We start from the raw sequence: 13,648 nt of genomic DNA, 5'->3' as shown, positions 1-13,648 counted from the left end.
CACAAGGCTGCAGGCTGAGTTATACAGGGAACTCTGAGTATCACTCCTGTATTATAACACATAATACCCCCTACTGCAAATCATAAGGATAGGGTCGTAACTACAGAGGAAGCAGAGGAGCCTAGGTGTTACAGGTGCCCCATGAGGCAATTTCAATATATATTAGTAAAACAGGACAACATCTGGATATGTTGGGGGCCCTAAAATGAATTTGCTGTGGGGCCCAGTAACATCTAGTTATGCCACCGCATAAGGATATTAGAATGAGGGGTTCTGTGACCATATAGGGAACTCTAATCATGTGCTAAACTGTTGCTTTACAGATATTGATGAATGTCTCCATAGCCCTTCCAGCTGTTCTCCCCCTGCCATCTGCACTAACACTCCCGGCAGCTACTTGTGCACTTGCAGAACTGGGAAAAGAGAACCTGCAATAAGCAAAAGGGGCAAAAACAACCTGGGTAAGCAAATTAGAGTGAAAAAAAAAAAATCCCCATAAATGACTGCATTGATAAGGAGCACCTAGAACATTCAGAGATTCATGATACACTGAGAACTGTGGCTGAAAACCCTACAGAGTTGCACCAGGACCTACACTATTTAGCAGCCTATTGACATATAACATTGAAGTCATAATGTCTTCGCTATCAGTAACGTCATCTCTTTATTATTCACTTAAGGTTCCTTACACCGTCTTCTCATCGTCTGTTTCTCAGCATCGTTCTCATTATGAATCAGTCATCTACTGGCAAAGGTCTAGTGAAAGATAAACTAATTATTTTACTGTCCATGCAGCTCATACATTTACCCCTGCGAGGTTGATCCACTGTAAAAAACAGGCTTTTGTTAAAGGGGTTGTTCACCTTTAAATTAACTTTTAGTATGATGTAGAGGCATATTCTGAGTAGCAATAATAGCAGTAAAAAGAATCAATAATAATAATAATAATAATAATAATTGTGTAGCCTTACAGAGCATTTGTTTTTTTTAAGATGGGGTCAGCGACTCCCTTTTGAAAGCTGGAAAGAGTCAGAAGAAAAAGGCAAATGATTCAAGAACTCTAAAAAATAAATAATGGTGGTCAATGGAAAAGTTGCTTAGAATTTGCTATTCTGTATCATACTAAAAGTTAACTTAAAAGTAAACCACTCCTTTAAAAGAAACTGTTCCTACAGCAGCTTGAATTTTATATATATATATCTACAGGTATGGCATCCCTTATACGGAAACCCGATATCCAGAAAGCTCCGAATTACGGAATGGCGGTCTCCCATAGACTCCACTTTATCCAAATAATCCAAATTTTTAAAAATTATTTCCTTTTTCTCTGTACAGGTATGGGACCTGTTATCCAGATCCAGAATGCTCGGGACCTGGGGTGTTCCAGATAATGGATCTTTCCGTAATTTGGGTCTTCGTGCCTTAAGTCTACTAGAAATTCATTTAAATATTAAATAAGGCTGGTTTGCCTCCAATAAGGCTTAATTATATCTTAGTTTGGGTCAAGTACAAGCTACTGTTTTATTATTACAGAGAAAAAGGAAATCCTTTTTAAAAATTTGGATTATTTGGATAAAATGGAGTCTATGGGAGACAGCCATTCCGTAATTCGGAGCTTTCTGGATATCGGGTTTCCGGATAAGGGATCCTATACCTGTAATAATAAAACAGCAGCTTGTACTTGATCCCAACTAAGATATAATTAATCCTTATTGGAAGCAAAATCAGGTTTATTTAATGTTTAAATTAATTTCTAGTAGACTTAAAGCATGAAGCCCCAAATTACGGAAAGATCCGTTATCCGGAAAACCCCAGGTCCCGAGCATTCTGGATAACAGGTCCCATACCTGTATATATATATACAGTATATCCTGTGCATCCTCATTGCTGAGCTTTCTAGACTTTATCTAGAAATAGAAATTTAGCAGAGTTCACACTTGCTCAGGAGACCTCTTGGTTCATATCTGTCAGGCATATATTGAGTGATTAATGGAATAATCTGGGAATACTCGTTGCCCCTGCAGGTGGATATTATATAATTCCAAGGCTTAGAGCTGTTACACAGTGCAAAAGGCAGACGTTGGTGTGTCCGGAACACTCAACCTGTGAGCCGACCCCGTGGGGAGACTTCTGCATCTGTAAAGAGGGATTCTACAACACCAAGGACAGGTCCATTGTCACCTACCCTGGGGGGCGCTGTGCTGGTAATTGGAGTATTTGTTTAACTGTGACTCACTATGTATAGGGCTGTAAAAGCAGATGCTTTCTATATAAGGGAACACAATGGCTCTATCCACATTAGGGGCTATTAACATTAATCAACAGATCATCAAATATTATTGTGTATTCATTAGCCAACTTTCAGCCAGAGCACTTCACTTTATTGTGGATACTTATTAATTAATCGTATATTTTCACATAGAATTAATTTATTGGCACAGAGCACTTTTAATAGAAGTGAATTACACCTAGAGAGCTGTATGATTCCATGATTAAGGGGCAGATTTATCAAGGGTCAAAGTGAATCCGAGGGAATTTTCGAAGTAAAAAAATTTGTAATTCAAAATAATTTTTTGGATACTTCGACCATCGAATAGGATACTACGGGGCACATTTACTAGGGGTTGAATATCGAGGGTTAATTAACCCTCGATATTCGACCGTCGAAGTAAAATCCTTCGACTATCGAAGTCGAATGGATTTGGCGCAAATCCTTCGAATACAATCCTGCGATCGATCGAAGGAAAAATCGTTCGATCGAATGATTCGAAGGATTTTAATTCATCGATCGAACGATTTTCCTTCAAACAAAAAAAACTTAGAAAATTTATGGGGAAGGTCCCCATAGGCTAAAATGCAATTCGGTAGGTTTTAGTTGGCGAAGTAGGTAGTCGAAGTTTTATTTTAATGAGACAGTACTTCGATTATCGAATAGTCGAATAGTCAAACGATTTTGCCATGTACAACTATGTATAGGGTTATACTCCAGCCATTTATATTGATAAATTAATTTTCTGCCATGTACAACTATGTATAGGGTTATAATACAGCCATTTATATTCATAAGTTAATTTTCAGCCATGTTCAACTATGTATAGTCGTTATACTTCCTTTTGCCTAGTATATCTAACTCCCAGTGGTAAAAATGAATTTCCATTGTATGCTGCACCTTAGGAAGCCTCTTTTCTAAGCCCATCAAGCCTTTAGTTCAGTTCAAAGATAAGGAGGCACATTTCACCCTTTCCCTTTGTGTTGTGCCTTCAAAACTCCAGTGTTTTGCTCTGTTCCTTTTATTTACAGATATAGACGAATGCACCAAACATCCGTCCTACTGTCAAGCCCCATTCATCTGTAACAACACCCTGGGGAGCTACACGTGTACCTGTCCCTATGACACTGCTGAAAATGATACAACTGTCCCCATTCCCAATGCAGGTAAAGTGACACTGCTGTTCTCTCTTGATAGACAATAAATACTGCATTGTAAATGGTTCACCTTTAAAGGACATGTAAATGCAAAAAATAATAAAATCAAATTTTTACTTTCTTTAATGATACAGAAACCTATCTCCAATATACTTTAATTAAAAAATGTGCACCGTTTTTATAAGAAACCTGACTGTATGCAGTGAAATTCTCCCTTCATTTACTGCTGTGAATAGGAATTGTCAGATGGTCCCTAACTGCTGAGCAGGGAAACAATCATACTTATGAACAGCAGGGGGAGCCCCCGCCTTACTTCCCAGCCATGCAGAACTCAAGTAGCTTTGTTTATGATGATCCCTAAGCAGCCCAGACCACACTGAGCATGTGCACAGTCTTAGTCTTGCAAAGATGTATAACAAAGTTACAAGATGGTGACCCCCTGTAGCCAACTTTGAAAGCATAAATCATTTGTTTGATTAGGCTTGTGGTGCAGTAAGTTCATGTTTATATTTAGTATACAAAATACAGCATTTCTAGCCTTATTCTATTTTAGACTTTGCTTTCCCTTTAAATTAACTTTTAGTATGATGTAGAGAGTGATATTCGGAGACACATTTAGTTTTCTCTTTTTATTATTTGTGGTTTTTGAATTATTTCGCTTTTTATTTGCCACTCTCCAGTTTGTAATTTCCGCACTCTAGTTGCTAGGGTCCAAACTGAATAGGAGAGGCTCTGAATAGAAAAATGAGTAATAAAGAGTAGCAATAACAATATATTTTTAGCTTTACAGAGCATTTTTAGATGGGTTCAGTGACCCCCGGATGAAAGCTGGAAAGAGTTGGAAGAAGAAGGCTTATAATTCAAAATTTATAAGAAATAAAGAATGAAAGTCAATGAAAAGTTGTTTAGAATTAGCCATTCTATAATCAGGGTTGGACTGGAGCATTGAGGGCCCACCGAGGCTGCAACATGAAGGACCTACAGGCAGTCACTAGGGGCCCCTCACGACTTCTAAACTCCTGCCCAGCCCGCAAAAGCCGACGCGCTGCGGCAGAAGACCTTTTTAAGGGGGCAGCCGATTGGGGAGCAGGTCTGGGCCGGTCCAACCCTCTCTATAATATATTAAAAGTTAGCCCCATTTGAAAACTGGAAAGAGTCAGAAGTAAAAGGCGAATACAAAAACTATAAAAAAAAAAGAGATAATGAAGACCAACTGAAAAGTTGCTGAGAATGACCTGAGATGCACCTACACACCAATATTGCTAAACTAATTATTAGCAGTGTAAACAGTGTAATTTAGAAATAAAAACGACACCATAAAAATCATGACAAAATCCCTTTAAACCTAAATAATCTCTACCATTATTTCATGCCACGCTATTCAGCAATCTGAAACAAAACACTGGCCTCAAAGCCTCCCTGTGCTTGAATCATATAATGAACAATGTGCCCCCCATTGCTAGTAAAAGCTTTTTAAGACACTTAGGCATTCCATGACATCAAAGTGGTGCTTAGTGATGTCACAAGTTATAAGGGCTGCTTAGTGATGTCACAAGTTATAATGTCTGCTTTGTGATGTCACAAGTTATAATGGCTGCTTAGTGATGTCACAAACTATAATGGCTGCTTAGTGATGTCACAAGCTATAAGGGCTGCTTAGTGATGTCACAAGTTATAATGGCTGCTCAGTGATGTCACAAGTAATAATGGCTGCTTAGTGATGTCACAAGTTATAATGGCTGCTTAGTGATGTCACAAGTAATAATGGCTGCTTAGTGATGTCACAAGTTATAATGGCTGCTTAGTGATGTTATCTGTAGCAACAGTACCTTCTAGTTGTGCCACTGCCTGTGTTTGTGTGGGTGTAACTACTGCACTTGTATACGACATATTTCAGATTTGAAGAGGGTTTACTGAACATTGACCCTGACTCACATGTGCAAGAAGTGTTTGAGCAGTTGATATTAGAATGTTTGTCTCTGTTGCAGATATTAATGAGTGTCTCATGGATCCTTCTATTTGCAAACCTCCTATGGTCTGTAGTAATAATACTCCAGGCAGTCATATGTGTGGATGCGACACTGGGTATTACAAGAGTTTCATTGGCCAGAATGGAATCAACATAACTTTATGTTTAGGTAAGTCACCTCCTTCTTAATCCCTGCATTTCAACTGACTTAATAATAATAATAATAATAATAATAATAATAATACCTTCTGAGATTCAATGAGGCTCCGCCAAGCCATGAGTCATTGCCGACATCCAGGGTCAGACTGTACAATTGGGAGCCCACTGGGTTACAAGCTTCGGGGGCCCACGTACATGTGCCGCACATTATTGTTTGGTTTTGGGGGCCAGCAGATCAGAGGGGGGCAGGTCTGGGCTGGCGGGGGCCCATGAGGGCCGGGGCTCACCGGGGTTTTCCCCCATGTCCTGCCGGGCCAGTCCAACCCTGCGTACATCATAAGTAGTGATGAGCGAATTTTTTTCCCCAGCCATCGATTTGCATCTCGCCATCTGCAATTTTTTTTTCCAAAACTGTGGCAAAAATTTGATGTGGTAAAAAGACAAGACAAAAATGTCAAAAGTTGCCATAAGAAAAAAACGCCCATTGTCTTCAATGCATGTGGACAAAAAAGTGGCCATTAGAAAAAACGTCTATTGACTTTAAAGGGGTTGTTCAACTTGGAGAAAACTTTAAGTATGATGTAGAGAGTGATATTCTGAAACAATTTGCAATTGGTTTTCATTTTTTACTATTTAAGGATTTTGAGTTATTTAGCTTTTTATTCAGCAGCTCTTCAATTTGCATCTTAACCAATCTGGTAACTAGGGTCCAAATTACCCTAGCAACCATGCATTGACTTGAATAAGAGACTGGAAATGAATAGGAGAGACATAAATTGAAGGATCAGTAATAAAAAGTAACAATAACAATACATTTGTAGCCTTACCGAATATTTGTTTTTTAGAAGGGAGTCAGAAAGTTGGAAAAAGTCAGAAGAAAAAGGCAAATAACTATAAAACTATAAAAAACAAATAATGAAAACCAATTTAAAAGCTGCTTAGAATTGGCCATTCTATAACATAATAAAAGTTACCGTAAAGGTGAACCATCTCTTTAATGCATTTGGACAAAAAAGTCGCCATAAGAAAAAGGGACCCATTGACTTTAATCCATTTGGAGCAAGAAAAATTGCCGCTTGTGTACAAAACTGTCACGCATGAAAAACATTTTGTTGTCTATTGACTTCAATGCATTTAACACATTTTTCGCAGCTTGAAGAGATTTCAGTGGATCCTCTGCCCTAGTACCAAGCCATTCTACACTACAGTAACTTATTGTTGTCAAACCCAAGAGTAGTGATGGGCGAATTTGGGGCGTTTCGCTTCGCCGAAAAGTTTGTGAATTTTCCACGAAATTAGCGAAACGGCGAAAAGTTCGCAAAACGGCACCGGTGTCTCGTTGTTGATGCTGGTGTCCGTTTTTTACGTTGGCAAAAATGCATCCAAAAAAACGGACGCTGGCATCCATTTTTTTATGCCGGCGAATTTTCGTGGCGGTTTCATAAAATTTATTCGCCGGTGTCGAAAAGCTGGAATTGGCCTGCCGAATAAATTCGCCCATCAGTACCCAAGAGAAAATTTAATTTCCTTTGAATTAAAGGGCATGTAAAGGCAAAAAAATAAAATCCAATTTTTACTTTCTTTAATGAAAAAGAAACCTATCTCCAATATACTTTAATTAAAAAATGTGTAACATTTTTATAAGAAACCTGACTGTATGCAGTGAAATTTTCCCTTCATTTACTGCTGTGGATAGGAATTGTCAGATGGTCCCTAACTGCTGAGCAGGGAAACAATCATACTTATGAACAGCAGGGGGAGCCCCGCCTTACTTCCCAGCCATGCAGAACTCAAGCAGCTTTGTTTATGACGATCCCTAAGCAGCCCAGACCACACTGAGCATGTGCACAGTCTTAGTCTTGCAAAGATGTATAACAAAGTTACAAGATGGTGACCCCCTGTAGCCAACTTTGAAAGCATAAATCATTTGTTTGATTAGGCTTGTGGTGCAGTAAGTTCATGTTTATATTTAGTATACAAAATACAGCATTTCTAGCCCTATTCTATTTTAGACTTTACATGCCCTTTAAGTATGTCTATGGGACATAATAGTCACACCACTGAATTAAAAGGTTGGTTCACCTTTAAATTAACTTTAAATATGATGTAGAGAGTGATATTCTGAGACAATTTGCAATTGGTTTTCATTTTTTATTATTTGTGGTTTTTGAGTTATTTAACCATTCAGCAGCTCTACAGATTGCAAGCTCAACAATCTGGTTGTTACGGTCCAAATTCCTAGCAACCATGCACTGATATGAATTAGAGACTGGAATATGAATAGGAAAGGCCTGAATAGAAAGACAAGTAATAAAAAGTAGCGATAACAACACATTTTTAGCTTTACAGAGCGATTGCTTTTTAGATGGGGTCAGTGACCCCCATCTGAAAGATGGAAAGAGTCAGAAGAAGAAGGCACATACGTAAAAAAAAATGGACCAATTGAAAAGTCGCTTAGAATATGGCCGTTCTGTAACATACTAAAAGTTAACTTAAAAGTGAGTCACTCCTTTAATCTTTTTATTTGTTTCAGATATTGATGAATGTGTCAGTAACCGATCCCTCTGCCAACCTCCCGCTCTCTGCACTAACACTCCAGGGAGTCACTCGTGTAGCTGCCCTACTGGGTATATCAAGCAGAACATTAGCAAACATGGAGACAACCGCATCACTTGTACAGGTAAGAGACAGCTTTATAGACAGTTCACTTATGGGCTTGAAGGGTGATAGCAACAGACTCTTTACTGTTCAGTGTAAAGAGTTCAATGTCAATCAAACGGAACAAACCAGTTGAATACTGGATACAGAATAGGGGAACCTTTCATATGCCTTAAACCAGTGCCTTAACTAGATGTTACTGGGCCCCACAACAAAATATTTTTCAGGCCCCAAAAATGTCTAGACTTTGACCTGTTTTACCAGTATTTATTGAAATTGTATATGAATTAGGGCCTCATGGGGCCCCTATACCTCCTGGGCCCCCCTGCAGCCACAGGGTCTGCTTCCTATGTAGTTATGCCCTGCCATGAACTTCTTTTCTGATCTGAGTCTTTGGACTCTGTTTCTAAGAGATTTACTACAACTTCATATAACCTAAACATGATAGTGCCCTGAATACAGGTCCGGACTGAGAATCAAAATAGACCCTGGCATTTCTGGAACACAGAGGGCCAAACAGTCCCCCACCAGCCGAATAAATAATAATTCTCTATGGCAACTTACAGTGGCTCCTTTGGAATTTGTCAAAATCCACAGATTGCCAGTCCAGGCCTGCCTGAATATACCTCTATATCAGGGATCCCCAACCAGTAGCTCGTGAACAACATGCTGCTCTCCAACCCCTTGGATGTTGCTCCCAGTGGCCTCAAAGCAGGAGCTTATTTTTGAATTCCAGTCTTGAAGGCAAGTTTTGATTGTATTAAAACCAGGAGCACTGCCAAACAGAGTCTCAATGTAGGTTGACAATCCATTTAGGGACTAACAAATGACCAATCACAGCACTTATTTGGCACCCCAAGAACATTTTTCATAGTAGTGTTGCTCCCCAACTCCTTTTACCTTTGAATGTTGCTCACAGGTTCAAAAGGTTGGGGATACCAGCTCTATATAATACAAGAGTGATATCACAACTGTGTTCATCCTTATGAATGTAATCTACAGCACCATCAAAACAAATTCATGGAAGTGTCAAGCTTATTATACTCTGAATCAACTTATGAAATATGCCATATAAAATCTATAAATGTTAATATCAACGGAAGCTCTAGTCATTTAACAAGTATTATGGTAGAAAACGTTCCCAATTGTGACATCACTCATGCGTCATACAGGAAAGTGTTCAGCCAATTAATATGGTATGACTTGTCTATTTTAGAGTAAACTGATTGTTCCTAAAATCCTAATGTCTCAATTGTACCCTAACCTTTAGTTTGTAAACACTAGCGAGTTGGGCCCTCTATTCCTATTGTACTCTGTAAACCCTTGTTTGTTATTCCTCATTTATTCCCCGTTTGTTATAAACTAAGGTAAAGCACTGCGTAACTTGTTGGCGCTATATATATATATATATATATATATATATATATATATATATATATATATATACACAAACTCCAACGGTTTGAGCACTCCCACGTAGTAGTATCCACCCAGGTGCTAATCCATGCCGTTAATACATAAATCCTCTTGTATAGGAATGCACACTGGGATTTTAGTAAAATCTTCAATTTTTATTGGAACATAATGTTAAAAGAAAACAGGTCAACGTTTCGGTCCCCTGCTAGGACCTTTATCAAGACCCAGATTCAAGTTTAAAATATCCTTAAATAGTTAACAACATGTTGAACAACCAATCACTATACAGCCTCATTCTGGTGCATACCTTCAAATCAAAATTAACTATTGTATGACTGTTTATCTGAAAGCTTAACTAGCTGAGTATGCAACATAATAACCAAGAGTACCACACATTATGCTGTAATCGTTGCAGACTTCACTTTGTTACAAAATAGATACTTATCTCTGATTAAGGAAACAAGAAAAGGAACAATGTTCATTTAATCCTCCTGGGGAGAGGGTATTCAGTTTTCTTATCCAGAAAACTTCTCGTTGAAGTAATGCCTTAGATCTATCACCACCTCTACGGAGAGGGGGTATGTGGTCAATGGCTTTATATTTAAATGTTGGAAGTCTGTGGCCCATTTCTAAAAAATGTTTCGCTACAGGTTTTTGTGTCTTTCCATCCCTGAATGCTACACTTATAGCAGATCTGTGTCCGTCCATTCTTAGTCTCAGCATCAGATCTGTTTTGCCAACATAAGAGAGACCACAGGGGCAAGTAACCAAATATATCACATGTGTTGTAGTACATGTGATATGATGTCTAATGGCAAATCTTTCCCCTGTGTGTGGATGTGAAAAACTAGTACCAGGATTCATGTATCGACAAGAGGTACAGCTGGGACACCGAAAACACCCATTTTTAATGTTAGTAAGCCAATTATTAGTTATTTTCTGATAACATTGCAAAGGATCATTTTTAACCAACAGATCTTTTAAATTAGCTCCCCTCTTAAACCCCACCATTGGTGGCTTTGGGATTTTTGCAGATAGATTACTGTCTGCTTTGACAATGTTCCAATTATGTCTGATGCTGTCACAAATTTTCTTCGAAGCATCATTATAAGTAGTGCTAAAAATCATATTCGGCGGTTCTCTCAGCCTTGAAATGGGATTGGCAACCCTGTCCCTAGCAATTGTCAATGCTCTATTGAGTACTTTTACTGGATATCCTTTTTGTCTAAAACGTGCCCAGGTGTCCCCAATTTGTGTATTTCTACGATCATCTTCAGTGTTGTTTCGTAAGACCCTACAAAATTGAGAAATGGGTAAGGAGCTTTTAGTAGCCCAGGGATGATTGCTATTATAATGCAATAAAACATTTTTATCAGTTTTTTTACGAAACATAGTATAACCCAGACGTGTACCCATACGAAACACCTGCACATCCAGAAAGTTGACTTGATCCTCATGTATACTAAACGTAAATTTTACAGGGCTAGATAACCCATTTAGAAAATCCACCATGTCATTAAATTCCTCAAGTGAACCACCCCAAATAATTAACATATCATCGATGAAACGTTTAAAAAACAATATTTTTTCACTGAAATTTTGCATAATGTAATTTTTCTCAAATTGGTGCATGTACAAATTTGCATATGCAGGTGCCATGGCCGCCCCCATCGCCGTCCCGGAGATCTGTAAATAATATTCATATTCAAAACGAAAGTAATTGAGTTCCAATGTAAGTTGTAATAATTCCAGAATAAATGGGATGGGAGGGCCATTGTAGGCATCAAATTCATACAAAGAACGTTTCACCGAATCTATGCCTTCATTGTATATATATATATATTTTTTTTTATATAAACCATGGCAATGAAACGCATTCTAAGCATTGCTCATATCAGACTTTTCATTAAAGGTGACGTTCACCTTCCCAACGTTTTTTTTTTCCCAGTAGTACACCACAAATAATGACTTCTTAAATGACTTTATCTTTTTTCATTGTTTTCAAGTTTATTTTGCAGCATCTTGTCTTTCTCAGCAACCACTTATTAAGGTGGAGTCACTGACTCTCTAAACTCTAAGGGGGTTATTTATCAAAGTCTGATTTTAACTCAACATTTTCTGCTACAAACTCCGATCAAATCCGCTCGGGTTTTTTACACTTATTTATTATTACATTCTCCCAAAATCAAACTTTTTTCAGATTTTTCACCCGAAAGCTCAGATTTCTTATGCTTTTTTGCCGGAAAACTCAGGGTATTGTACAAAACCCAGCGCACATCAAAAAATCATTGGGACATCTCCCATTAACTTATATGCAACCTCGACAGGTCTGAGATGCCGGATTTACTGATTCGGACTTTTTCATCCTTGGGGTTTAGCAAATTCTGAAAAAGTCTTGATTTTTTGAACGTCCCATTTTATGAAGAAAAAAAAAATTAAAATTTTCAGGATTTTTGCATTCGGAGTTTAGTAAATAACCCCTTAAATGTTATACATTAGTTGATATATTTCCAAACCTCAGTATCTCCAGTCCATACTGAGCATTCTCCTTCACCAAAGTTGACTGTTACAGTTGATATAAATATATATATATATATATATATATATATAAATTTATATATATATATATATATATATATATATATATATATATATGTTACTGCCGTTTTACAGATGCTTTGTGAACTTTGATGAATGATTTTCATTGTGTTCGGGTTCAAGTCATTCTTTATGACCAAGGTATAATCAAGCCTGTGTTGTAACTACAGGGCCTCACGGAAAATTCAGTTTAGGGCCCCCAAACATTAGTAAGTTGACACGTTTTGCCAAGATTTATTGATTGCTCATGAATTAGGGTCTCACTGGGCCCCCTGTAACCGAAGTGTCTGCTTCCTATGTAGTTACACCCCAGAATCAAGCCCCACAATACCTCTTTAATAAGTTATGGACATATAAAAACATTACTTTATAGGTTACTAGCTTTGGAGTTCCTAAGCTGGACACAAAAACATAATTATTTTTATCCTTGTCATCAAGGAATACGTAGGAGGGCTATTAAGCAGGCTCCTTATCCATTTCTTTGGACTTTTTCAGGAACTCAGTATCCCCTTTTGTTATGTTCTATAGTCAGAGAAGTTTTGCTTTATATGTGTGTGTGTCATTACTGAACTCTTTCCTGTTGCTCTGCTCAGATATCGATGAATGTGTAGGAAGCCCACCTGTGTGTAAACCCCCTGCTGTCTGCAGCAATACCCCCGGCAGCTACCTGTGCACTTGCACCTCTGGGAATGTGGAACTCGCAATGAGGAAAAGATATAAAACTGTTATAAAGGGCAAAGGTATGTGATACATTTAGGGGGTTATTTATCAATGTCTGAATTAATCTGAGTATTTCTAAGTTAGAAATCAGAGCACCTTATTTATTGAAAACCTTATTTATGAAGAAAAAAGCCCAAAAAATAGGGTCGGGCAAACTTCGGAGCTTTCCCCGAAAAAACTCTGAATGGTTTCTGAGCAAGAGTTTTTTTGTGCAGAAACCACAACCTCATCGGATATCGGTACGGACATCAGCACAGACACTGGGACCTTCCCCATTGACTTATACAGGACCTCGAAAGCTTATAGATGCCGGGGTTTCGGAGCTTTTAGACCATCGGACTTTAATAAATCTCAAAAAAATCGTAGTTTTTTTTCCCTCTGGAAACCACTAATTATTCAAGGTTTGGATATTCGCACCTTGATAAATAACCCCCTTAGTAAAGTGTGTGTAATAGGATAAGTGGAGACCACTGTGTTTTACAGGAGGATGAATCTCCCCTCACTTTGTGTTCTCTTTCCAAAAAAGTGCATTACTGGTTCTCCAGTTTTAGTTTTGCCTAAGTAGCTACTGTTTCTTAATAATCATCTCCCGTATCCTTCTGTCTCCAGGACAAGAAGGGAAATGTCTAATGTTTCCAGGGGGCAGATGTTCAGTCAAAAACATCCACTAATGGTTTTCTACAGGCATAGATGCAACAGGGA

General features: G+C 38.1%; 1 protein-coding gene across 1 annotated transcript in view; it reads left to right on the top strand.

The window, feature by feature from the left end:
- Nucleotides 1–13,648, top strand: part of LOC121401624 (latent-transforming growth factor beta-binding protein 4-like) — a 38,003-nt gene that overhangs the window by 7,755 nt on the left and 16,600 nt on the right. The window contains exons 4-9 of the mRNA XM_041587209.1: nt 324–461; nt 2,025–2,204; nt 3,301–3,435; nt 5,415–5,564; nt 8,088–8,234; nt 12,820–12,966. Of these exons, the coding sequence (XP_041443143.1) occupies nt 324–461; nt 2,025–2,204; nt 3,301–3,435; nt 5,415–5,564; nt 8,088–8,234; nt 12,820–12,966 (897 nt within the window). The remainder of the gene's footprint in view (nt 1–323; nt 462–2,024; nt 2,205–3,300; nt 3,436–5,414; nt 5,565–8,087; nt 8,235–12,819; nt 12,967–13,648) is intronic.

This window comes from Xenopus laevis, chromosome 3L (assembly GCF_017654675.1).
Source record: "Xenopus laevis strain J_2021 chromosome 3L, Xenopus_laevis_v10.1, whole genome shotgun sequence".
Lineage (NCBI taxonomy): Eukaryota > Metazoa > Chordata > Amphibia > Anura > Pipidae > Xenopus > Xenopus laevis.
The sequence above is the reverse complement of the archived record's forward strand: the minus strand, read 5'-3'. Positions and strand labels throughout refer to the sequence as shown.